Below are 26,607 nucleotides of genomic sequence, written 5' to 3'. Positions count from 1 at the left end.
GGATGCTGCTTCAGGGTGGGATTCTGCTCCGTGGTGGGATGCTGCTCCTCCATGGAATGCTGCTCCATGGTGGGATACAGCCCCATGGTGGAGTGCTACTCCAAAATGGGATGCTGCTTCTCCATGGACTGCTGCTCCATGGTGGGATTCTGCTCCGTGGTGGAATGCTACTCCAGAATGGGATGCCACCTCCTCCATGGTGGGATACAGCCCCACAGTGGAATGCTGCTCCAAAATGGGATTCTGCTCCATGGTGGGATGCTGCTCCTCCATGGGATGCTGCTCCACCATGGAATGTTGCTCCTCCATGGACTGCTTCTCCATGGTGGGATGCTGCTCCTCCATGAAATGCTACTCCATGGTGAGATTCTGCTTCATGGTGGGATGCTGCTCCTCCATGGAATGTTGCTCCTCCATGGGATGCTGCTCCATGGTGGGATGCTGCTCCTCCATGGGATGCTGCTCCACCATGGGATGCTTCTCCTTCATGGGATGCTGCTCCATGGTGGGATGCTCCTCCTCCATGGGATGCTGTCCCACCATGGAATGCTGCCCTACATTGGGATGTTCCTGCCCCTTCCTGCCCCCACCTCCCCTCCCATTCTCACTGTCCCCTCCCCACGTTGGGAAGGGCCAGAGGAGCAGCCCCGGGAGCTGTGGAGCTGCCCCTTCCCAGAGGTGCCTGATTCCCTGTTTACACACAGCCTGGGCTCCTGCCAGGCTGGGCAGTGATTCCCAGGTCTGCTTCATCTGCTCCCAGCTCTCGGGGGACACACGCCACCTTTCTGGGCTCCTCCTCGGGCCCATGCTTCTGTGGATGTGGCTTGTCTCTCCTTTCTGCTGCTAAACACCTCCTGGCTTTCCCCTGTTCATCTGTCCTTTGGGAAACTTTGGGAACCATCCCTTTGGGAACCATCCCTTTGGGAACCATCACTTTGGGAACCATCCCTTTGGGAACCATCACTTTGGGAGCCATCCCTTTGGGAACCATCTCTTTGGGAGCCATCTCTTTGGGAATCATCCCTTTGGGAACCATCTCTTTGGGAACCATCACTTTGGGAATCATCCCTTTGGGAACCATCTCTTTGGGAACCATCACTTTGGGAGCCATCCCTTTGGGAATCATCCCTTTGGGAACCATCACTTTGGGAATCATCCCTTTGGGAACCATCCCTTTGGGAACCATCCCTTTGGGAACCATCACTTTGGGAACCATCACTTTGGGAATCATCCCTTTGGCAACCATCCCTTTGGGAACCATCTCTTTGGGAATCATCCCTTTGGGAACCATCACTTTGGGAATCATTATGTGGGGATTTATGTACAAAATGAGCCGGGGGTCACAAAGGGGTTTTTAGGGGTCTGTGGTGACCCTGCTGAAGCAGTTCTGAATCAGGTGTGAGAGCTTTTAAAAATTCCTGTGGATCTGGGAGGGGAAAAGTCTTTAGGTACCTTTTGGTAACTCTTTCTAGCCCATAAAAAGAAGTGCTTTTTGGTTTTTCTACCTTTTCATACTCTTTTTCTAGTTCTTCTACAGAGAAGGCCAGTTCTTCTCACACTGGACTCCAAACTTTTGGCACCTGGGAATGTTTGTAAGCCACAAGTAACCTAGATGGTCCCAGCCCCCCCTAATTCCCCCAATTTTGATCTTTTTACTACAGCTCCCGTAGCTTTTGGATGAAGGGTGGATGAAGTGGTTTGCTCTGCAGCTGGTTTCACTCTTGGTGTTACCAGGCAGAGATGTAAAAACCCCATCCTGAGTTTTGTCTTTTCTTCTTAATCTGATTTATTGTCACAGAGAGTGAAGTGCAGCCGGTCTGACCCGGGGCTCCCACCCCACCCTTTCTCAAACATTGTCACAAAAGTGGTTTGTAATAATTTTTTTAACGACTTGCCTCTTTTACAACTCGAATTCTTAATACCTTAGAGGACAAAATAAACCTGCATGAATATGGGGGAGCGGGGAGGGGGAGATTTTGAATTAACCCAAACTATTCATTGAAGGTGTTTTATGTTGCTGGGCTTGATTTTTCTGTTGGTTGTAGTGTTGCCATTGGTGTGCTGCCAGGTATTTCACCCCAGTATTTCTATTTACACAGATCTGCCTTTGTTAGCCAAGCAGAGATCTCCTGCCAAGGTTGTTTCCCCTCCTCACAACAAAAATCCCACCCATCCCTCCATCCCCATGCTGGATTTCCAGCCTGGCCTCAAACAACATTCCACTACCCCCAGGCTTTTAAAGAAAAAAAAAATATCTGGAGTACTGAAAAAAGGACTTTTATTGTCTGCAAAGGTTGCTGGTGGCAATTCTGTCCATGGGTTGTCACCCTGCCAGCAGCAGGATTTTGGGGAGGGGGTGGCTGTAGGGCGAAAGCCGGTCGTGGTGTAGCGCATCCCCATCCCACATGGTCTGTGTACTCGTTGGAAATAAACTTTTGGATTTGTTTCAAGCCTTTGGAGATGCTGCTCTGTGCTCCCTGGGAAGGTGGGATCCCGTCCTGGTTGTGGTTGCATGCAGTTCCCAAGGGGTTCTCCCTGTCAGGGAGGGTTTAGCAGGAGTTTTGGGCCTGGGGTTTCAGCAGCTCCACAGGATGGGGCAGGTCAGGGGAGAACGGACTTGTTCAGGGTGGGACATTGCTCCTTGAAATTGAGAGACACCTAAAATTCCCAATTTCATTGTCCATCCTTCTCCCCTCTCCTTCCATCTTCTCCCAGCCCTGGCACTCAGCACAGGAGCAAATCCAGAGGAGGCCATGGAGCTGCTCCAGGGGTTGGAGAAGCTCCGGGAGAGCTGGGGGCGCTCACCTGGAGAAAGGAAGGATCCAGGGAAACTTCAGAGCCCCTTGCAGGGCCTGAAGGAACCTTCTACAGAAGGACAGATTTCTATAGGGCCTGGAGGGACAGCAAAAAGGGTTTTAATCTAAAAGAGGGTTGGTTCAGGCTCAGAAATAAGGAAGAATTTTTTAATGGGAGGGTGGGGAGGCCCTGGCACAGCTGTGGCTGCCTCTGGATCCCTGGCAGTGCCCAAGGCCAGGCTAGACAGGGCTTGGAGCATCCTGGGACAGTGGAAAGTGTCCCTGTGAATGCCAGGGAGTGGGACTGGATGATTTTTAAGGTCCCTTCCAACCCAAACCACTCCAGGATTCTGTGATTCCATCATTCTTACTCTGGACTACCAAAACACCTCCTGATCACATACTCTGCTCCTACCAAATCCCCCACATCCTGAATTTTCCCTCCAGTTTCACAGGACCCTCAGAGGTGAGTGTTTGCCCACACATTTTGAGCCTGCTCGGTCTCAGCTCATTTCTGGGATCTGCTTTGAAGCTGCTCTGATGAGAGAGCAGAAAAGGATGGAGGGGCTGGGAGTTGATCTTGGTGCTTGGAAAAACTGGAATATGAGCACAGATCTGCTCTGGGCTGGGTGCTGGTGGTTTTATGTCAGAACCTATGGCGTTATTTCAGAACCTTACTTGGATCAGCCTGGGATAGCAGAAGGTGTCCCTGTGAATGACAGGGGGGAGAACGGGATGGCTTTTAAGGCCCCTTCCAACCCAAACCATTCCAGGATTTTGTGATTCCATGATTCTTACTCTGCACTACCAAAACATCTGATCATAGAATCAAACACTCACCCCTGAGGTCCTGTGAAACTGGAGGGAAAATTCAGGATGTGGGGAATTTGGCAGGAGCATAGTATGTTTGATTCTGTGATCAGGAGGTGTTTTGGTGGTCCAGAGTAAGAATGATGGACTCACAGAATCCTGGAATGGTTTGGGTTGGAAGGGACCTTAAAAATCATCCAGTCCCACCCCCTGTCATTCACAGGGACACCTTCCACTATCCCAGGCAGCTCCAAGCAAGGTATCCCCATAGGTTCTGAAATAAAACCACCAAAACAGAGCCCAGCACGGATCTGTGCTGATATTCCAGTTTTTCCAAGCATCAAGCTCAACTCCCAGCCCCTCCATCCTTTTCTGTGTCCATCACAGCAGCTCCAAAGCAAAATGGTGTTGCTGGGGAGGAAGGAGCCAAGTCTATCCTGGCCTGCCAGGCAGCTCAGCTGTTCCACGGCTCCCTGGCTCCCCTCCAGCTCCAACACTCTCTCCCTTCCATCCTCACATCCAGGATTTGGCTCTGGAGCAGCATCTGCCAAGCAGGAGGAGGTGAGGAGCTTCCATGGAGAGCGTGGGCGAGGCGCTGCTCCACACGCAGGCCGCAGCCAGGCCCGGCTCCCTAATGAGAATAAACCCATCTGCACTAATTGCATTCATTAGCTGCAGCGGGGAGAGGAGAAGCACAACTCATCTCCTGGGGATGTGTTTGTGCTCCTGCAGGAAGGGTTGGAGCCACCGGGGAATGGGGGAAGGGCTGCTCTGAGGGCGAGGATGGCAGGAGGGGTGGAGAGCGGAGGTGTCACTGCCTCCATAATTGTCACTCTTGGTGGCATGAACAGTGTGTGACACTCGTGTGGCTGAGGGCACTGTGGGGATGAGCTTGAGCTCTTTTTCTCCATGCTGGAGTTGTTGTGCCTGACCTGCTCGCCTCAGTGTCACTGCTTGTCACTCTTGGTGGCATGGACAGTGTGTGGCTGACGGCACCATGGGGATGGGCGTGAGCTCCTTTTGTCCATGCTGGAGTTGTTGTGCCTGGCTTCAATGACACTGCTTGTCACTCTTGGTGGCACGGACAGCGTGTGACACTCGTGTGGCTGAGGGCACCGTGGGCCCAAGCTCCTTTTCTCCAAAAAGCTGGAGTTGTTGTGCCTGTCCTGCTGGCTTCAGTGTCACTGCTTGTCACTTTTGGTGGCATGGACTCATGTGGCTGAGGACACCATGGGGAAGAGCTCGAGCTCCTTTTCTCCATGCTGGAGTTGTGCCTGTCCTGATGGCTTCAATGTCACTGCTTGTCACTCTTGGTGGCACGGACAGCGTGTGACACTCGTGTGGCTGAGGACACTGTGGGCATGGGCCCAAGCTCCTTTTCTCCAAAAAGCTGGAGTTGTTGTGCCTGTCCTGCTGGCTTCAATGTCACTGCTGGCTCCAGCTGTGGGGTGGGAAAGAGACACTCCCTCAGGAACTGCAGCCACAGGACAGGTTCAGACTGAAAGAGTGGAAGTTTAGGTTGGATTTGTGGAATTCTTGGCTGGGAGGGTGGTGGCACAGGGTGCCCAGAGGCTGCTCCTGGATCCCAAGGCCAGGCTGGACAGGGCTTGGAACACCACAGGACAGTGGAAGGTGTCCCTGCCATGGCAGGAGTGGAACTGGATGGGTTTTAATGTCCCTTCAAACCCAAACCATTCTGGAATTCTGGAATTCCAGAAAAGCTGAAGGAGGCTGAGGTGCCAGGGAGCCCCTGCCCTGCTGACGCCACTCCAGGAAGGAGCTGGAGGAGATCCAGTGGACGGGAGGGGAATGTCCTGAAGGGAAAGGGAGGCAGAGCCCCCTGGATCCCGCTGAGGCCATGGCGGGGGCTGGCTCTTCCCGCTGCCATCCTGCAGCCGGTGCCAGCTGGGAAGGGAAGGGCTGGCACGGAGGAAATGTCAGCATGAATATTGCAGTGGCTCGTCACGCTGTCACCGCCTGGCTGCCTGCAAAGTGCCACCCCAGCCATGCGGGAGGGGGGGACACGAGGGACGGGGGTGGCCTCGCTCCCAGCCGGAGCTCATCCCTTCCTTCCCCAGGGAAAAAACCTTCAACTGGAGCCTTCCCAGCGCTGCCCAGCGCAGATCTCTGCTCCCCAGTGCAGATCACTGCTCCCCAGTACACATTACTGCTGCCCAGGGCTCCCCAGTGCAGATCACTGCTCCCCAGTACAGATCACTGCTCCCCAGTGCAGATCACTGCTCCCCAGTACAGATCACTGCTCCCCAGTACACATTACTGCTGCCCAGGGCTCCCCAGTGCAGATCACTGCTCCCCAGTACAGATCACTGCTCCCCAGTACAGATCACTGCTCCCCAGTGCAGATCACTGCTCCCCAGTACAGATCACTGCTCCCCAGTGCAGATCACTGCTCCCCAGTACAGATCACTGCTCCCCAGTACAGATCACTGCTCCCCAGTGCAGATCACGGCTCCCCAGTGCAGATCACTGCTCCCCAGTACACATTACTGCTGCCCAGTGCTGCCCAGTGCAGATCACTGCTCCCCAGTACAGATCACTGCTCCCCAGTACAGATCACGGCTCCCCAGTACAGATCACTGCTCCCCAGTGCAGATCACTGCTCCCCAGTGCAGATCACTGCTCCCCAGTACACATTACTGCTGCCCAGTGCTGCCCAGTGCAGATCACTGCTCCCCAGTACAGATCACTGCTCCCCAGTACAGATCACGGCTCCCCAGTACAGATCACTGCTCCCCAGTGCAGATCACTGCTCCCCAGTGCAGATCACTGCTCCCCAGCGCAGATCTCTGCTCCCCAGCGCAGATCTCTGCTCCCCAGTACAGATCACTGCTCCCCAGTACACATTACTGCTGCCCAGTGCTGCCCAGTGCAGATCACGGCTCCCCAGTGCAGATCACTGCTCCCCAGTGCTGCCCAGTATAGATCACTGCTCCCCAGTGCTCCCCAGTTCAGATCTCAGGGCTCCCAGTGCAGTGCAATGCTCCCAGTACTCTCCAGTACAGCTCAATTCTCCCAGCACAGCTCCCCAGTACAGCTCCCAGAGCTCCCAGCATAGCTCAGTGCTCCCAGGAAAGCACTTCCACTACTCCCAGTACAGCTGCCAGTGCTGCCAATACAGCTCCCAGAGCTCCCAGTACAGATCAGTGCTCCCAGTATTCCCGGAACAGCTCTCAGACATTCCAGTACAGCTCCCAGCGCTCCCAGTAGCCCCCAGTATAGCTCCCAGCTATACGCCGGCTCCCAGTACTTCCAGTACAGCTCCCAGTGTTCCAAGTGCATCTCAGTGCTCCCAGTACCTCCACAATACAGCTCCTAGCTCTCCCAGTACAGCTCCCAGCGCTCCCAGTACAGCTCAGTACTCCCAGTACCCCCAACACAGCTCCCAGTACAGCGCAGCGCACGCCCCACTTCCCCACTGGGCGGACACCGCGCCAAAGCCCCGCCCCCATACAGACCCCGCCCCACACAGACCCCGCCCCTCTCGCGGACCCCGCCCTCTCGCTGACTCCGCCCCTTCACACTGACCCCGCCCGTTACACGCCAAACAGGCCCCGCCCCCTCCGCCGCCGCGTCCATACCCTAGGCAGAGCATCCACTTCCCCTCCCGGCAGCCCATTCCGCTCTTTGATTGGTGGAGATGACCGCCGCTCAGCGCGCTGACCAATGAGCGAGCAGAACGCGGAGCAGGGGGCGGGCGTTCTCCTCCTTCCGGTCCGTGCGGTGCCGTCGGCGCGGCCTGAGCGGGGGAGGCGGCGCCGGCACCGGGATCGGGATCCGGGATCCGGGTCGGGATCGGGATCGGGATCGGGGCCGGCTCCGGCTCCGTGACCGGGACCATGTTCCGCCGCAAGCTCTCGGCGCTCGACTATCACAACCCCGCCGGCTTCAACTGCAGGGGTGAGGGGGCTGCGGGGAACCGGGGGAGGCTGGACGGGGATTGGGATGGGATCCATGGGATGGGATGGGACGGGATTGGGATGGGATGAGAAGGGATGGGATGCATGGGATTCATGGGATGGCATTGGGATGGCATCCATGGGATAAGATAGGATGGGATGGGATAGGATGGGATGGGACTGGGACAGGACAAGATTGGGATTGGGATGGGATCCATGAGATGGGATGGGAGGGGATTGGGATGGGATCCGTGGGATGGGATCCATGGAATGGGATTGGGATTGGGATGGGATGAGATCGTGATGGGATGAGATGGGATGGGATGGGATGCGGTTGATGGGATGGGATCCATGAGATGGGATTGGGATTGGGATGGGATCCATGAGATGGGATGGGATGGGATCCATGGGATGTGGTTGATGGGATGGGATCCATGAGATGGGATGGGATCCATGGGATGGGATGGGGTGGGATCCATGGGATGTGGTTGATGGGATGGGATCCATGGGATGGGATGGGATGGGATCCATGAGATGGGATGGGATGGGATCCATGGGATGGGATGGGGTGGGATCCATGGGATGGGATTGGGATGGGATCCATGAGATGGGATGGGATGGGATCCATGGGATGGGATTGGATGGGATCCATGGGATGCGGTTGATGGGATGGGATCCATGGGATGCGGTTGATGGGATGGGATCCATGGGATGGGATCCATGGGATGGGATCCATGGGATGCGGTTGATGGGATGGGATCCATGGGATGGGATCCATGGGATGCGGTTGATGGGATGGGATCGATGGGATTTGGTTTGGAATGGGATCCATGGGATGGGCTGGCATTGGGATGGGATGGAAGAGGTCCCTTCCCCCCCAGCCATTCCATGGCTGAAGCTCACCCAGAGCCAGCACGGCCCAGCTGGGCTTTGGGCAGCGGTGACACCGCAGAGCTGTCACCTCCCGTGTCACCCAGCCTGGACATCCCTGTGTGCCACAGCCTGGGAAGTGTGGGATTCCAGCCCCCAAAAATCGGGATTTGGGGTCAAGAGGAGTCAGCAGTGAATGGAAAAATGTGCAGCCATGATATTTATGCTGTTTTTTGAGAGGAGCTGGGGATTAGTGCTGCATGTGTCGTGTGTGTGTGCTGAAAACAGAGTTAGAAACTCAAATTCTCTGCTGTTTTTTCACCTTTCCCTCTGTGCTCCATAAGTTATAATTATATTCCCAATAAAAAGAATCTGCTGGCTGATGCCTTTAATGAGGACAGTCAGCTGAAAAATGAGAAACACTCAGGGTTGATTTTTGATCAGAGAATGCACAATTTAAGTGGGGTTTTATATATATTATATACAGTGGGGTTTTATATATAAATATGTATATTTATAACCCACTAATACATATTTATAAATACATGCTAACTAAAATAAATATATAATATATATTTAAATATATATATAAAGACATAGATAAGAAATATTTAAATATATACTAACTGAAATAAATATACACTAACTAAATTGTAAATATATATTATAGATATATAAGTATATACTAACTAAAATAAATATATACCAACTAAATATACAGATAAATAAATATACAAGTAATAATTTACATAAATTCTATAATTTTGTACATTATATAAAATATAGAATATATAATTATGTATTATTTATATATCATTCCTATAATTTATGAATAACAATTTATTATATATAAATATGTACTAACTAAATGCATAAATAAAAGTGTATAGTAACATATATAATAAATATACTAACAAAAATAAATATATACTAAATATATAAATAAATATATATTATAGATATAGAAATCTATACTAACAAAAATAAACATACTAGCAAAATATGTAAGTAAATATATATTATAAATGTATAAATATATACTAACTAAAATATGTACTAACTAAACACATAAATAAATATATTTTCTAAATATATAAACATATACTGACTAAATAAATATATACTAAGTATATAAATATATACTAACTAAAATAAATATATACCTGCTAAATGTATAGATTAATATATATTCTCAATATATACATATATACTGACTAAAATAAATATATACCAACTGAATATATAAATAAATATATATTATAGACATATAAATACATACTAGCTAAAATAAATATATACTAACTAAATATATAAATTAATATATATTTTAAATATATAAATATATGCTGACTGAATTATATATTAACTACATAAGTAAATATTTATTATAAATATATATTAACTAGTAAATATATATTAACTAAATATATATATTTGTCACCCACTAAATACCTCTTTAGTGGGTTTTCTATATGTTTGTATATGTGTGTTGTTTTTAATGGGAAAAGTGCTCAGAGGCATCAAGATTTGTATGAATCAGATGAAAACTTGAGATATTTTTGAATTCCTGCTCTGTTTGCTCCTCCCCACAGATGAAACAGAGTTCAGGAATTTCATTGTCTGGCTGGAGGACCAGAAAATCCGACACTACAAGATCGAGGACCGAGGGAATCTGAGGAACATCCACAGTGAGGACTGGCCCAAGTCCTTTGAGAAGGTATTTCCTTGCTCCAGACATTGCTGTCCATGATATTTCACAGCTGCTGTGGCTGTGCAGCACAAATAAATAACTGAATATTTGTCCTGTTACATTTCTAGGAATTTAAATGTATTATTGGAGCCAAACTGGGGGAGTTTATGACAATGGGGGAATTTTGTGCATAGTTTTCCCTCAGCTTTGTTTGTTTAATAGGTGGAGTGTCCATCCCAAACTGGTTTTTGTCTTTTTTTTTCTTTTTTTTTTGCCTGATTTGATTCAGCTCTTGAAGCAGAAGCAAGACTGCAAATAAACAAATTTTTTCTGCATTAATGCTCCTTTTGTCCCAAAAGGAGGTGGATGAGGCTCCTGCAGGCCTTGCCAGCATGTGGGGGAAGCTCATCCCTGCACCTCCTGCCATTCCTGGTAGATTTTTCTGGTTCCAGATGGATTTTTCTGGTTCCAGATGGATTTTGCTGGACCTAGGTGGATCTTTTTTCTGGACCCAGATGGATTTTTCTGGACCCAGGTGGATTTTTCTGCATCCAGGTAGATTTCTGGACCCAGATGGATTTCTTTTCTAGTTCTAGATGGAATTTTTTTCTGGACCCAGATGGATTTTTTCTGGTTCCAGATGGATTTTCTAGACCCAGATGAATTTTTTTTTCCCCCTGGTTCCAGATGGATTTTTTGTCTAGACCCAGATGGATTTTTTTTTTTTTTCTGGATTTCCTGAGCTGGAAATGTGATGGATTTTCTGGTTCCAGGTGGATTTTTCTGGTTCCAGGTGGATTTTTTTTTTCTGGACCCAGTTGGATTTTTCTAGACCCAGATGGATTTTTGTGCATCCAGGTAGATTTCTGGACCCAGATGGATTTTTTTTTTTTCTGGTTCCAGATGGATTATTTTGTCTAGACCCAGATGGAATTTTTTTTTCTGGATTTCCTGAGCTGGAAATGTGATGGATTTTCTGGTTCCACATGGATTTTTCTGGTTCCACATGGATTTTTCTGGACCCAGGTGGATCTTTTTTCTGGACCCAGTTGGATTTTTCTGCATCCAGGTAGATTTCTGGACCCAGATGGATTTCTTTTCTGGTTCTAGATGGAATTTTTTTCTGGACCCAGATGGATTTTTTCTGGTTCCAGATGGATTTTCTAGACCCAGATGAATTTTTTTTTCCCCCTGGTTCCAGATGGATTTTTTGTCTAGACCCAGATGGATTTTTTTTTTTTTTCTGGATTTCCTGAGCTGGAAATGTGATGGATTTTCTGGTTCCAGGTGGATTTTTCTGGTTCCAGGTGGATTTTTTTTTTTCTGGACCCAGTTGGATTTTTCTAGACCCAGATGGATTTTTGTGCATCCAGGTAGATTTCTGGACCCAGATGGATTTTTTTCTCATTCCAGATGGATTTTCTAGACCCAGATGGATTTTTTTTTTTTTTTTTGGTTCCAGATGGATTTTTTTGTCTAGACCCAGATGGAATTTTTTTTCTGGATTTCCTGAGCTGGAAATGTGATGGATTTTCTGGTTCCACATGGATTTTTCTGGTTCCACATGGATTTTTCTGGACCCAGGTGGATCTTTTTTCTGGACCCAGTTGGATTTTTCTGCATCCAGGTAGATTTCTGGACCCAGATGGATTTCTTTTCTGGTTCTAGATGGAATTTTTTTTCTGGACCCAGATGGATTTTCTAGACCCAGATGGATTTTTTTTCCCCTGGTTCCAGATGGATTTTTTTGTCTAGACCCAGATGGATTTTTTTTTCTGGATTTCCTGAGCTGGAAATGTGATGGATTTTCTGGTTCCACATGGATTTTTCTGGTTCCAGGTGGATTTTTCTGGACCCAGTTGGTTTTTGTTCTGGACCCAGTTGGATTTTTCTGGACCCAGATGGATTTTTGTGCATCCAGGTACATTTCTGGACCCAGATGGATTTCTTTTCTGGTTCTAGATGGAATTTTTTTTTGGACCCAGATGGATTTTTTCTGGTTCCAGATGGATTTTCTAGACCCAGATGGATTTTTTTTTTTCTGGTTCCAGATGGATTTTTTTGTCTAGACCCAGATGGAATTTTTTTTCTGGATTTCCTGAGCTGGAAATGTGATGGATTTTCTGGTTCCACATGGATTTTTCTGGTTCCAGGTGGATTTTTCTGGACCCAGTTGGTTTTTGTTCTGGACCCAGTTGGATTTTTCTGGACCCAGATGGATTTTTGTGCATCCAGGTACATTTCTGGACCCAGATGGATTTCTTTTCTGGTTCTAGATGGAATATTTTTCTGGACCCAGATGGATTTTTTCTGGTTCCAGATGGATTTTCTAGACCCAGATGGATTTTTTTTTCCCTGGTTCCAGATGGATTTTTTTGTCTAGACCCAGATGGATTTTTTTTTCTGGATTTCCTGAGCGGGAAATGTGATGGATTTTCTGGTTCCACATGGATTTTTCTGGTTCCAGGTGGATTTTTCTGGACCCAGGTGGATTTTTGTGCATCCAGGTAGATTTCTGGACCCAGATGGATTTTTTTCTCGTTCCAGATGGATTTTCTAGACCCAGATGGATTTTTTTTTCTGGTTCCAGATGGATTTTTTTTGTCTGGACCCAGATGGATTTTTTTGTCTAGACCCAGATGGAGGTTTTTTTTTCTGGATTTCCTCAGCTGGAAATGTGATGGATTTTCTGGTTCCAGATGGATTTTTCTGGTTCCAGATGGATTTTCTGCATCCAAATGGACTCTGGGTGATCTCTGTGCTCCTGAGCATTTGCAGCCCCCCAAAGCTCTTGAGCTTTTCCTCTTGCTCCCATTTCCCTGCTCTGTAATTCCCAATGCCCATCCATCCCAATTTTTTTCCCCTCCTGGAAACTCTTGCTTTGCTCAGTGAATTATTCCAATATCTTGGAGGTGAAATGGGAATATCTGGAATTCCAGGCTTGTGGTGCCTTTCCTGGCTTGGTGACAATGTCCTCTCCATAATTCCCAAGGAATTCCTGTTTTCCAGCCCCTGGAAAGCAGAAATTCCTTTTCCCAGTTGTGTGGCACTCCTGTCCCTGCAGCAAAGGGACATGACAGGATGTCACCATGTCCTGGTTTTTGGGTCTCGTGGTCTGGGACAGAACCTCAGCCTGGTTTTGTCCTCTCTTGTTGTACAAAATCCCCAAAAAAGGAAAATTTTACTTCTGCTGCTGCAGGGAATGCTCTGGTGTGGGGAAGCCTTAGGTGGTTTCATTCCAGGTGGGAAAGCTTTGTTCCAACTTGTTCCCCCTTCCCTTGTTCCATGTGCTCTGTGACATGAGCAGAGAGCTAAGCAAGGGCATTTTGGTACAGTCTGGCAATAAAAAACATTCATTAAAAATAAAATTCCATTCTCAGGTGTCAGACTTGAGCTGGGGGTGCTTTGGGACACTCCAACACGGATCAGATGCCACAGCAGGAATTTCACAGTGACACCTCTTGTTAATTAATATTTTCTGTGAGGCCTGTGGGAAAGTGACAACAGTTCTGTGCTCCCAACTGATTCATCCACTAAAATCCAGTTTTTTCTCTTTTTTTTTGCTGCCCAGTACATGAAAGATGTGAACTGTCCCTTCAAAATACAGGAACGACAGGAAACTGTGGATTGGCTGCTTGGCTTGGCTGTGAGGCTGGAGTATGGAGATAATGGTATGAGGAAATCTATTTGATATCTCAAAATGGATGGGGAGTGGGGGATTCTGATTCATTTCACACAATCCTGTGTGAAATTCACATGGTTTGGGTTGGAAGGGACCTCAAGGATCCATGGGCAGGGACACCTTCTACTACCCCAGGCTGCTCCAAACCCCATCCAGCCTGGCCTTGGGCACTTCCAGAGATCCAGGAGCAGCCACAGCTTCTCTGGGAATTCTGTCTCAGCCAGGAATTCCTTCCCTTTGATTTGGAGGAACTTTGGTTTGGAGGAACTTTGCAGCATTCCCTGTGAGGTCACTCCCTGTGTTCCTTGCATCCATTCCATGTTCCATTTACCTTGGAGACAATTTCACCTGAAACCTTTATTGCAAAGCTGTGCTGTCCCTGTGCTTTGGGACAGCTCCATCCACTGCCCAGCTTTCCTGGGATCCTTGCTACAGCTGGGAATTCACGGGCAAACAGCCAAGTGTGTCTTCTCCTCCTCCTCGAAGCCCTCCTGCATATTCCTGCTGGTTTTTCTGGAGAATCACAGAGAGATTTGGATTGAAAGGAAGCTGTAAAGACCTTCCAGTCTAACCCCCCCTGGGCAGGGCCATTTCCAGGCAGGCCAGGTTGCTCCCAGCCCCATCCAGCCATACCTGGAACACTTCCACAAAGGATGTCCTGCACCTCTGCAGGTGCTTCAGGTAGAGCTTTAGCAAGTCAGGATCTTCCTTCAGCTTGGAGAGCAGCTTGGAGGTCTTGCAGGAGCATCCAGGCTTCCTGCCACATCTCTGGAAGGGACAGGGACAGAGGCACCTCAGGGCTGTCCCAGGGAGCAGCTTGTGTGGGAATCATGGAATGCTGTGGCTTGGAAGGTTCCTTAAACCCCACCTCATTCCAGTCCCCAGGAATGTTGAGCCTGTCCTGGTTTTCTCCACAGGGGCTGGGCACATTCTGGGAAGTCCCTTCCTTGTCCCCATGGGCTCCTGGCCTGTGGCACCAGCCCTCCCTCACCTTCCTCCAGTAGGTCCTGCTGAGGAAAAGCAGCAGGAGCAGCAGGCACAGGGCTGGGATGCTCCAGCAAAGCACCTCTGCCATGGTGGTGCCCTTGGGGGCAGTGCCCTTCTCCAGCTGGGGCACATCCCACACCAGGGTGGCCCAGGAGGGTGGGCACGAGCGGGAGGTGCTGCTGGGGTAGAAACAGCTGAACCCAAAGGCCACCAGCAGGAGCTCCTCCAGGCTGGGCATCCCTCTGGGGTCCTGCTCAGGCCATCCCTGGGTGGCACCTGCAGCTCTGCACCTTGGGGACGGGAGTTGTCACCCCCACAGTGCCACCAAATGTGCTGTGATGTCACAGTGCCCTTGCACACGCCAGGTTCCACAGGCAGGGACACCTTCCCCTGCATGGTTTCAATTTTCATCAAAATCAGACAGTGTCAAAAGGATATTTCACTTCTTTAAAAGAATAAAACACAATTTTGTGTGTGTGTTTGCACCCCCTGCTGAGAGGAACTGTTTCTTTTCAGCTCCCATGGGATTGGAGCAGCATAATTGCATCTTTCCCCTTTCCTTTCCTTTCCTTTCCTTTCCTTTCCTTTCCTTTCCTTTCCTTTCCTTTCCTTTCCTTTCCTTTCCTTTCCTTTCCTTTCCTTTCCTTTCCTTTCCTTTCCTTTCCTTTCCTTTCCTTTCCTTTCCTTTCCTTCCCTTCCCTTCCCTTCCCTTCCCTTCCCTTCCCTTCCCTTCCCTTCCCTTCCCTTCCCTTCCCTTCCCTTCCCTTCCCTTCCCTTCCCTTCCCTTCCCTTCCCTTCCCTTCCCTTTCCTTATTTCTGGATAGAGCCAATCCCATTGTAGATATTTACCCCATTTCTCCCTGTGGGATTGCCTTGATGAGAACTTCCTCTGAAGGATATTAAGTGCATTATATTTAGTACTGAATTTATTCAGAGAAGTTATTCTTAGACCACTTTTTAAATTTTTTTTTTTTTTTTTTAACAAGGAGTGGATGTGGAAGCCTTGGGAACTAGGACAAAGTTCTGGAAAAGTGGAGTTAAATCTTCCCCAAGTCACAGCAGTTCCATTTCCTTATGGAGGGAGTGGGAATACAAATGTAATTACTGGTGGCAAAATAACAACAGCCAAAGTGCTGCTTTTCCATTTCCCGTAATTCCTGCAGGGATGGGATACAAATACCTGTGCTGTGATCCTCAGTCCCTCAGGATGGGCAAAATGAGCTGCCTATGCCTTGGGATTGTGTGAAAAAGGAGGAGTTCAGGAGATTCCATCTTCCAAAGGCTTGGAAATCCCCAGTGTGGGCTGTGAAACAAACAATGGATATGTTTTATTTTCTCATCAGGACCAACATCATTTCCCAATTCTTGATTCCCTGCTCAAGGCAGAGGATTTTAGAAGGGCAGATCTGGGAGATGCAGCTTTTTTGCTAAATTTTTGCTTCTTTTTTGCCAGGGATAGGATTAAATTGCAGGACAGTGATGCCTCAGGTTCAGCTTTTCTATTTTTCACATTCTGTGCTGCTTTAGTGTGAGGGTCTGGGCTCCATATCAGGGGATGGTTCTGATGAGGTGCAGTTCTGAGCTCTGTGCACAGAGCAGGGAGACAAAACAATTCCTGCTCCAGCTGGGCACCAAGGACAAATGACCCAAACCTCAGCCCAGGAGCACAAACCCCGTGGGCTGGAGAGAGAAAAACAAGCAGGGTGGGACTGCAGGGGCTAAAGCTGGAATGGGACAATGAACTGCAAGGTGCAAATGGAGCAGAACTTATAAAAGTGAGAGACCTGTGACCAGTTGTCCATTTTTGTGGCCATTTTGGGTTGTGCTGCCCAAGGTGGATCCATGGAGGAGATGCTTTGAATAAATCCCTGCTTTATTCTGGAGCTCCATCCAGCCTCTGCTCTAGGGCAGCCTGAACAAGGCATCATGATATTTCCTGTAGGGACTCAGATGTTTGTTAGTTCTTATCTCTGCCATAGTCTCACAAACCCTGAGTTTTGCAGCACTTCACTCTAACAAACTAAAAATGGAGCCCCAGCTCTCTCTACAAGGCCTGTTAAGGATAAACTTAATTCTTAAGTGTCCAGTTAATTTAGGTGTCCAGTTAAGAAATGACACCTCAGTTATTTTCACTTTTAACCCAATATCCAATCACTCATGGCTGCAACAGGGACTTTTTTATCCAATTACACAAAACCACCCAAACCCACGGAGAAGAAGGTGAAGAAGAAGGAGCAGCCTCACCCTAAAACCTCCATCTTGTTTTTATATGTTGCTATATTCTAAACCCTTGAACTCTGAGTTTCCCACCCTGTGATATCACACACTTCTATCCAAACCCCACACCCACAATCCCAGTTCTGCCATTCCATTCTGGAAGCTTCTCCAGGGCCTCAGGTCAGTGCAGTGTTCTCCCGGGGGTCAGAGCCTGGCAGCACAGAAAGTCTGAAATTCTCAGCAATTCCCAGGGTTCCAGAACTTGTTCAGCCTTCTGGGGTGAGGCTGTAATGAAGAGGATCCTGCCCTAAATGAAAGTCTGGAGCAGGCTCTGAGGCTGGGAGCTCCTGGAGAAGCTCACAGGAGTGGCAGCTTTTGGTATCATTAACGGGGAGCTCCAAAATCCCAGTTTATAAACCCAGAAACCTCAGTTTATAAATGCAGAAATCTCAGTTTATAATCCCACAAGCAACAACCAAACCCCAAAAATCCATCAGTAACACCACAGCTCCTCGCTAAACTTGGAGTTATTTCTTTTTGCCATTAATGCTGATGATTTTTGTGTTTGCCTCCTCATTTTGCAGCTGATAAATACAAGGATTCCACCCCTGATGGTGCTAAAAATGCAGACAACACAGCAAAAAATGCAGAGCCCCTGATTAACCTGGATGGTGAGTGTGCCACAAGCTCCTGGGTGGGGATGTGCTCCACGGCCTGGGTATTCCTCAGATGGTTACTCCTATGTTGTAGATTTTTTTTAAAGCTTTAGGAATGCAGATCTGAACATTTACATGAACAGCTCTGCTCTGTAAATCATAATTATTTATTTTAAGTGAGGGAGAAGTAGCAGGATGCCTTGAAAAGTAAAAATATCCAAGGAAACATGGTGGCAGGCTGGTTACTTCCATGCTGTCAGGGATTTCATGTTGGCTTTTTCTTCCCCAGCTGTTCTGTCATCATAATTTCAATTTCTTTTTTCCCTGCTAGGCACAGTCACAATAAATGGAAGTGGTGGGAAAGAGCTGCTAAAATCAATCCTAAATCTTCCAATATTCTTCCATTCCTCCATCTCCAAAAAGGCAGGGATTGATCCTGCCCTCACCAGCAGCAAGGATAAAAAGATACAAAACAATAAAAATGTACAAATAATGTACAGCAGACAATACCTGCCTGTCATTTATATTTTCAAACACTTTTCCTGGCTGTGCAGCCCAGTGCTAATTCCTCTGCAGCCAAATTGTTTCCTCACTGCTTGGAATTATGGAGTTAAGGTTGGAAAAGCCCTCTAAGATCACAGAGCCCAACAATGAACCCAGCACTGCCACATTCAGCACTAAATAATGTCCCCAGTGCCACATTCTTGTTTTTTGAACACTTCAGGGGTGTTGAGGAATTGCCCTTGTCCATCCTGAAGAGCAATCCAATGTCATGGAGTGAGGGAGACATTTCTGCCTGCTGGAATCAGTGAAACCAAAATAAATTATCATAATTTTTTAATGATAATCCTTATTTTTTTCCAATAATCCTTCTTTTTTCCAGTGAATAATCCTGATTTCAAGGCTGGAGTGATGGCTTTGGCTAATCTGCTTCAGATCCAGAGACATGATGATTACTTGGTGATGCTCAAGGTGAGTTTCACACTTTTTCCACCTCTATTTTTTCCTTCTTTTCCCCAGTGCCTGGTGTGTGTTCATAGCTTGAGGTGCAGTTACTGATAAATATGAATTTTTAGGCAAAGATAGGAAAAAAAAAACCATTTCTGTGTCTTTTCAAGTGGATAAGAAGACATTTCATGGAAATTCAGGGAGAATTATCCTGGTCAACAATTTTAGCTGAGTTCTTTAAGGAACATCCTCAAAGGAGAAAATTCTGTTCAGTGCTAAAAATCAGAGAAAGTTGAAAATTTAAAAGTTAATGATGCCAAAGATGTTTTAAAACAACATCCAAGGGAGAAGCCACTGTTAAAAATTTCCGTTTTCCTTTGGTCCTATGAACTGTTTACTCCTTTTCATTATTTAATTTAAATTTTGTAATTAATTAGTGCTTTTAAGTGCACTAAATAAGCTGATTAATTTTCTAAACCATCTTTTTTATGTCTTTAAGAAATTTTCTGATTTTCTGGTGGAACTTTATAGATTTGGGGTTAAAATAAACAATACATTATTGATGAGAGTATAAAATCCCAAGTTCCTACTTGATCATGTCATACTATGGGAATAAACTTTGTTTGGTTTGGAATAAAAAGAAAAGCATTTAACTTTAAAAGAAAACTCATAAAGTTCTGTTCATGGCAATAGTTGTGATATTTGCTAAAGTTATTTTGGAGAAACCAAAAGCTGTGGCTATTGAGGTTTATTTAGTGTTAGTCTGTAACTCTTGGAAATGATAATCTGGTTTTTGAAGGAATTCTCAGCCTGCAGTTATTCCATCCATTTTTTCCCTTTCTCTCCAGTATGGTTTCCTACTTTCCCTTCCCAAAATATTTTTCTTCAATCTTTAAGGAGCATGGAGATCTCATACCCCCCACCAAAAACCACTCAAACCCCCCCAAAAATCAGTGAAAAGGGAATCAGGTAGGGAGAGGAGACTCTGAGTGTGGTGATATTGAGGATTTGCAGCTTGAATGAGCTCAGCTCTTATCAAAATTCCTTCAGATCTTCTTTGAAAGAAACTTTAGAGAATTTATAATTCTGCTTAAATAAATTTATGTAGAATTATACACGAAGTAAAGCAAACTTTACTGGGTGTATAATTCTGCATAAATGTATTTGTATCATTCTGCATAAATGTATTTGTATTTCCACATCTTTTTTTTCAGACAGATTTGGGCAAAACCAGCCTGAATTTTCTTGCTTTTAATTCCAGCAAGAGTGGAATCCTGCAGTGAAAAATCCCCATTCCAGGAGCAATGCAAAGCTGCTTTTGGGGTTGAGATGATGATATTAGAAGGTGTCAAAATCTTAAATTCTCTCCCACCATAAGCAGGTTTGCAGGGAATTTCTGATCCCTGTCCAGGCTTGCACACTCAGGAGTGGATTTTAGGGAGAGCCAGAGGGTGCAGGCACAGCACAGACATCTGGGCAGAGATTTAGATCCCATTTAAACCTGGCAAGTGGATCAGAAAGCATCTGTGGGACACAGTTGGATATTTCCTAATGCCAAAAGCACTTGGAATTCTCTTCCACAAAGGTCTGGTTTCACTGCTGGAATGAAACTCCCCATCCAACCATTCCTTTGTCCAGGCCACTTCCTTCAGTGACAGATTGCTAGAAGTATTTAAGTGACAACTTTCTGGTATCAGTTCAACTTTAATCATGACCAAAACTGGGAGAAATCCTGGGGGAGAAACACAGAGCTGCTTCTGTCACTTTTGGCTGCTCATCAGGGAGAGTCTGAGCAATGTGTTTGACAGAGCCAGTTCTCCTTTCCTGTGGAAATCTGCCTGCATGGTGTCCCTGCAGTTATTTTTGGAGGCATTTGGAGCTGGAGGTATCAGTAACTGATAGCTCTGATAAGATTTCACCCCATGTGCTGGAGCCAGGGAAAACAGATGAGCACCAGGGTTGTCAAAGTCAAGGCTGCTCTTGTTCCCAAGGCTAAAATTGATTCCTTTCTGCTCTCAAAAATTGATTCCTTTCTGCTCTCAAAAATTGATTCCTTTCTGCTCTCAAAAATTGATTCCTTTCTGCTCTCAGTCTTTTCCTAGCCTGCCTGGGAAGCCTTGCTCTAGGTTGTTTTGCATGTGGGAGGAGGTTCACTACCTCCAAAAGATGCTGGCAGCAGGATTTCCTTCCCAAGGCAGCATTTCCATCCCAAGGCAAGATTTCCTTCCCAATTCATCATTTCCTTGCCAGGGCAGCGTTTCCTTCCCCAGGCAGCATTTCCTTCCCAATTTAGCATTTCCTTTCCAAGGCAGGATTTCCACCCCAAGGCAGCATTTTCTTCCTCAGGCAGCATTTCCTTCCTAAGACAGGATTTCTATCCCAATTCAGCATTTCCATCCCAATTCAGCATTTCCATCCCAATTCAACATTTCCATCCCAATTCAGCATTTCCTTCCCAAGGCAGCCTTTCCATCCCAAGGCAGGAATTTCATCTCAAGGCAACATTTCCTTTCCAAGGCAGCGTTTCCTTCCCAGGGCAACATTTCCTTCCCAAGGCAGGATTTCCATCCCAAGGCAGGATTTCCATCCCAAGGCAGGATTTCCTTCCCCAAGCAGGATTTCCTTCCTAATACAGGATTTCCTTCCCAATGCAGCATTTCCTTCCTAAGACAGGATTTCCTTCCTAAGACAGGATTTCCTTCTTAAGACAGGATTTCCTTCCTAAGGCAGCATTTCCTTCCTAAGGCAGCATTTCCATCCCAATTCAGCATTTCCATCCCAATTCAGCATTTCCTTTCCAAGGCAATATTTTTGTCCCAAGGCAGGATTTCCATCCCCAGGCAGCATTTCCTTCCCAGAGGAGCTGCATTGCTGCAGAGTTAAAGATGTGAGAACTCAGGAGAAGAAGATTGGTGCTGCTGCTTTGGGGCTGTGATCAGCTCATTTTGGAATCATGGAACTGTTTAGCTTGGAAAAAGACCTTTAAATCATTGAGCCCAACCATTGCCAGCACTGCCACGTGTCCCCAAGTGCCACATGCACACAGCTTTGAAATCCCTTCAGGGATGGGGATATCACCACTGTGAAACCCTTTCCAGTGCCTGTCCACCTTTCCCAGGAAGAAATTTTCCCTGATATCCAACCTAAACCTCCCCTGGCACAGCTTGAGGCCATTTCCTCTTGTCCTGTCTCTGTTCCCTGCCAGGAGATCCTGAACCCCCTCCTGTCACCCTCTTGAGCCTCCCTTGCTCCAGGCTAAAAATCCCAACATTTCCAGGCTGTTCCTTGTATTTTGCAGCTTCTGTCCCAGGAAGGGCAGGAATTAATGGTGTGAAATCAATGTCCTTGTCACTTCTGGTTCTGTCACCTGGGTGAGATCCTACATGCCACGATTATTCCGAAACGGAAAGGTTTAAGGGCTGGAAAAAATATTTTAAAAAAAACCTCGGTTTGAGGTTATAATTGTGGCTCTTTTTCCCTTGGAATTACTGAGAAATGCCTCAGGACATGAATTAATTCCTGTTCCCTTTCCATGTTTTTCCCAGGCAATTCGGATTCTGGTTCAGGAGCGCCTGACACAGGATGCCATAGCCAAAGCCAGCCAGTCCAAGGAGGTTTGTACCCATGGCCAGATTTAATTATCCATGCTAATTAATGAAGATAAAGCTCTGTCCCCCTCAGTCAAAACCATTTCTGTTCCAACACTTCATTTAGGAGGATGGTGGCAGCTTCATGTATCCCAACCATGCTGGTTCCAGCAGATCAGGGGATTGTGGAGGGCAGGACACAAAGCTGGGTTTGTTCCATGTCAATACAAACACACCTGTGTGAGAAATCATGGAAAAGCTCTTCCCTGAGTTATTTTCCACAGGATTATCCTGATTGTCCTATAGAGTGAGGGGAAATGCGTGGCCTGGCTTTTCCTTGGAATTAGGCACCATAAAGAAGTTAAATTTTCCTTGTTTGGAGTGATGTTTTTCATATGGACACCTCATATTTGTTCAAGGAATGGGATGTTGGACATCCAGCTCCTCCCTCCTCTCTTTCCCAAGAAAAAAAAAGGAGCAGTGAAGGAAATTTCTGGCCTTAAAGTCAGATTTTTGCAGAATTCTTTGCTAACCACGAGCTGGCTGTTGGGAAGATGTTCCAGGGGATGACTGTGGGTTTTTAGTTTGGGGTTTCCTCATCATTCCAGATCTCTCCAGAATTTGGGAAAGGCAGCCTCACCTGCCCTGCAGGTGTATGAGTGTCCCTGCTAAAGCAGCTGCATCTGCTCAAAGAACCCAAATTCTTTCATTTTTGTTGGCAGCTGCTCACAACAATCCATGATTTATTTATTTCTTTATTCATTAATCAAAGCTTTGGACCTGCAAATCCATAAAACTGTTCAAAGAGCAGGAAAATAGGAAAACAGCTGAGCCTGCTGTCTTCATTTTAAGGTTCTGTAATGTTAATAAAAAGCAGCTTTTAGTTGTTGTTTTCATAGCTGCACAGCTGGAATCAAAATGGGATTTTCTTTTTTTTTTTTTATCTCAGGGAATTGTTCATTTTTGATAGATCTCCAAAGCATCAGCAGGGCTGAGAGGTCTCTGCCTGGGAGATAACCTGGGAGTGTTTTTTCCTTAGGAATGCCACATTCCAAGGGGTGTGGAGAAAAGGGAGTGGTGAGAAGCACGAAAATCTGTGCAAGGAGGGACCATCAATATCTTAAAAAAAAAAAAAAAAAGTAAAATTAGATTTATTCTTCAGGTTTTGACTGATTTGTAAATGGCCACATTTTTGTGCAGCATTCATAAATCAGATTTGTAGGGAATGAGGCTGGAAGTGAAGTTGTGTGTGCAGTTCCTGATGTAAAAGTTGCTCTTTTTTTAGTTCATTCCCTGTTTGAAGGATCATGAGCTTGTTGTAGGATGGGCTGAGGGGATTCCAAAGGGAGTTCCCTAAAAAGGATCAGACTCCAAAGTGTGGGAAGAAGGGAGAGTAAAGAATTCCCTGCTAGCAGGTGACACTGGAGGAACCTTGGGGAATTTATCCACAAAGAACTGTGAGAGAAAAAAAAGACAAAAAATGACAATTTTTCCTCAGTACCCCCCAGGCTGGCAGGAACCTTAAGCACAAACCTCAATTCTTAAAAAAAAATCCTTGTAGGAAGTCTGATATTTCTGGAATCTTTCTGAAGTGGCTTTAGTGGCATTTTGATCACCAATTTTAACAGTGGAGATGGATTTTTAAGATTGCAGTAAAACATGGATTTTACTATAAAGGCCATGGAAAAACCCCACTTTTTGCAGATGAGTTGCAGCCACCAGTTTGTGTTTAATTTGTGTTTTGATCAGCTCAGATTCTTTTTTTTTTCCATGTGTATAAAAGCCTTTAAAGGAAATTTTCACTGTCTAAAAGCTTTACAGCCCCATCCCTGCAGAAATTAATGGTATTGAACTCTGATGTTTTTGTTGTGCAAAATGCAAGGCTTTTGGCAAATGTTGAAAAAAAAACAAACTTGCTGAGGGTGATAAAAGCAAATTCTGGCATTTGGAATGTTTAAATCTAATTTTAAGTGCATGTTGAAGCTCCCTGAGTAAAGATTTAGTGTGACCACTCCTCTGCAGCTGCACAAAGGAAACACAGCAATGCTCAGAAATCACCACTAATAAATTCTGCCTTGGAGTGTTTTAATAGATAAAATGTTCAGAAAATGGAATATTTCCCTTCATTCCTAAACTTAACACTTGAGCAGATGCTTGTGGGGATGTTGTGAGCTCAGCAAAAGTTGATTACAGAGAATTTCTGCAGCTCTTTGCAGTCAGCCCCTGCTGCAAGGCTGGCAGCTGTTGAAAGGCAGGAGTTTCTAAGAAAGCTCAGTTTTGTTTTCCTGGGGAGCTGCAGGGTTGGGTGATGGCTCCCAGTCCTGCTGTTGGCCTTTTAAGGATTGAATGCAGGCACTGTGTATCCACTGAGGGATTCTTAAGCAGCAAGATTTTTCTGTAATAACGCTCAGGGTTTGGTGTTTCAGGACACAAAGGGAGTTGTTTAATCAACTTTTCACACTTTTCAAACTTTTCACACATTTTTGTCTAAGCAAAACCCATATTTTTTCCCCAATACCTGCTGTAGTAGTTGATTTGATCTACTGACATTTAAATGACATTTTTAACACTTTTTTTTTCCTTTTCCAGGGTCTGCCTGTTGCTCTGGAAAAGCACATTCTTGGATTTGACACGGGAGGTGAGCACTGCCCCTAATGTGACTTTTAAATGGGAATATTTGCCTTTGACAGAGTTATTACTGTCAGATCCAGAGCTGATGTGGGCAGTAAAAAACCCTGCGGTGGAAAGAATTCCTCCCTCCCAGCTGGTTATTTATGAGCATCCCTGAGCATTTTGGGTTTGGAACAGCAAAGCCTCAATCCAGTCTGTTTGGAATCTGTTGAAATAACAGCTTTGAATGCATCCTGCTGTTGGTAAATCCTGCTGCTACCAGCAGAGGACAGCTGTGCTGCTCCATGCACTGCAGCTGCCTCCTCTTTCCTAAAATCCCACCCAGGCACCTCAGCTTGGCAGCACCTGATGGGTTATTGATAAACCTGATGGGTTATTGATAAACCTGATGGGTTATTGAAAAACCTGTGGGATTATTGATAAGGAACAGCCAGCCAGGTGACCTGGGACTCGACAGGATTCACTTGTGCTCCACATTACTTAAATCACTGCTTGGAACGTTTCACACCAGCCTTGGAGAGGGAGGTTGGAATGAGATGATCCTTAAGGTGCTTTCAGCCTTTTGTGTTTTTAATTTATTATTTTTATTAATTTTATTGTAATGTGAATGTATATAATTAATAAGTTGTTATTATATGTATATATTGTATTATACATTGCATTTTAAATTTATTATAATATATTATATTAAATTATAAATATTATATAATATATATATTACAAATTTATTATGCAATTTTAATAATTGAATTTTCAATTTATTTTATATAATTATATTTTTATATTATAAATTTCATTATAATATTTAGATTCTTATTTTATATAATTATATTTCTGTTTTATTATTTAAGTTTTTATTATTTTATTAGGATATCTTTTTATTTCTTTAATGTATATTTTTGTTTCTAATTATAGAAGTATACATTTATGATTTTTTAATTTGTTTGTATATTTTATTTTCATATTAATTTAAGTTTTTTAGGGGTTGTGAATTAAACTTTTTTGTGTTTATGGAAGGTTTTTGGGGGGGGTTGGTGGTTTTTTTGGTGGGTTTTTTTTGTTTGTTTTTTGTTTTGTTTGTTTGGGGGATTTTTTGGTTTGGTTTGGTTCGTTTTTTTGCAGTTTTTTGTTTGTTTGGGTGAGGTTTATTTGTGTTTTTTTGGGGTTTTGGGGGGTTTTTTTTGGTGTGGGTTTTTTCTTTGTTTGTTTGTTTTTGGTTTGGTTTGATTTTTGGGTTTTTTGTATTAAAAACCTTTAGTTTTATGATTCCCTCATTCCCTGCCCCTGGGCTGCAGGACGGTGGGGAAGCTTTGGAGGCCACCCCATCCCTCTCCAGCAGCACAGAAAATTGTTCCCTGCTTCCACCCTGGAAACCACCAGCAGCAACACCATGCAGGCCCCTAAAACTCCCTTAAATCCCTCCTGTGAGCTGAAAATGATGCATAAAAAGCTGAATAAAATTGTGGATAACTGCATTTCCTCTGTGTGCCCTCCCCAGACGCCGTTATCAACGAGGCTGCGCAGATCCTGCGCCTGCTGCACATCGAGGAGCTCCGCGAGCTGCAGACCAAGATCAACGAAGCCATCGTGGCCGTGCAGGCCATCATTGCTGACCCCAAGACTGACCACAGACTGGGCAAAGTGGGCAGATGAAGGGAGAAGAGCTTCCAGCCCCCCGTGTGTTAGTGCAATTAGGGACAGCTCCGCTCTGGCATGCAGCTTGGAACGGGATTAATTTGCCTGTTTGGGAAAGAAAATAGGAAGTTGAATTCTGACTTCTGATGAATTACCAGATTTTTTTCTTGAAATAAATGAAA

General features: G+C 45.7%; 1 protein-coding gene across 1 annotated transcript; it reads left to right on the top strand.

Moving 5' to 3' along the window:
* Positions 1-7,320: 7,320 nt before the first annotated feature.
* Positions 7,321-26,607, top strand: RTRAF (RNA transcription, translation and transport factor). The gene is made up of 8 exons (XM_058807366.1): positions 7,321-7,523; positions 9,985-10,109; positions 13,654-13,753; positions 17,553-17,639; positions 18,508-18,596; positions 22,118-22,186; positions 24,749-24,797; positions 26,289-26,607. The coding sequence occupies exons 1-8, from the start codon at positions 7,463-7,465 to the stop codon at positions 26,441-26,443; spliced, it is 735 nt and encodes a 244-aa protein (XP_058663349.1). The 5' UTR covers positions 7,321-7,462; the 3' UTR covers positions 26,444-26,607.

This window comes from Ammospiza caudacuta, chromosome 6 (assembly GCF_027887145.1).
Source record: "Ammospiza caudacuta isolate bAmmCau1 chromosome 6, bAmmCau1.pri, whole genome shotgun sequence".
In the NCBI taxonomy this organism is placed as follows: Eukaryota; Metazoa; Chordata; class Aves; order Passeriformes; family Passerellidae; genus Ammospiza; species Ammospiza caudacuta.
The sequence above is the reverse complement of the archived record's forward strand: the minus strand, read 5'-3'. Positions and strand labels throughout refer to the sequence as shown.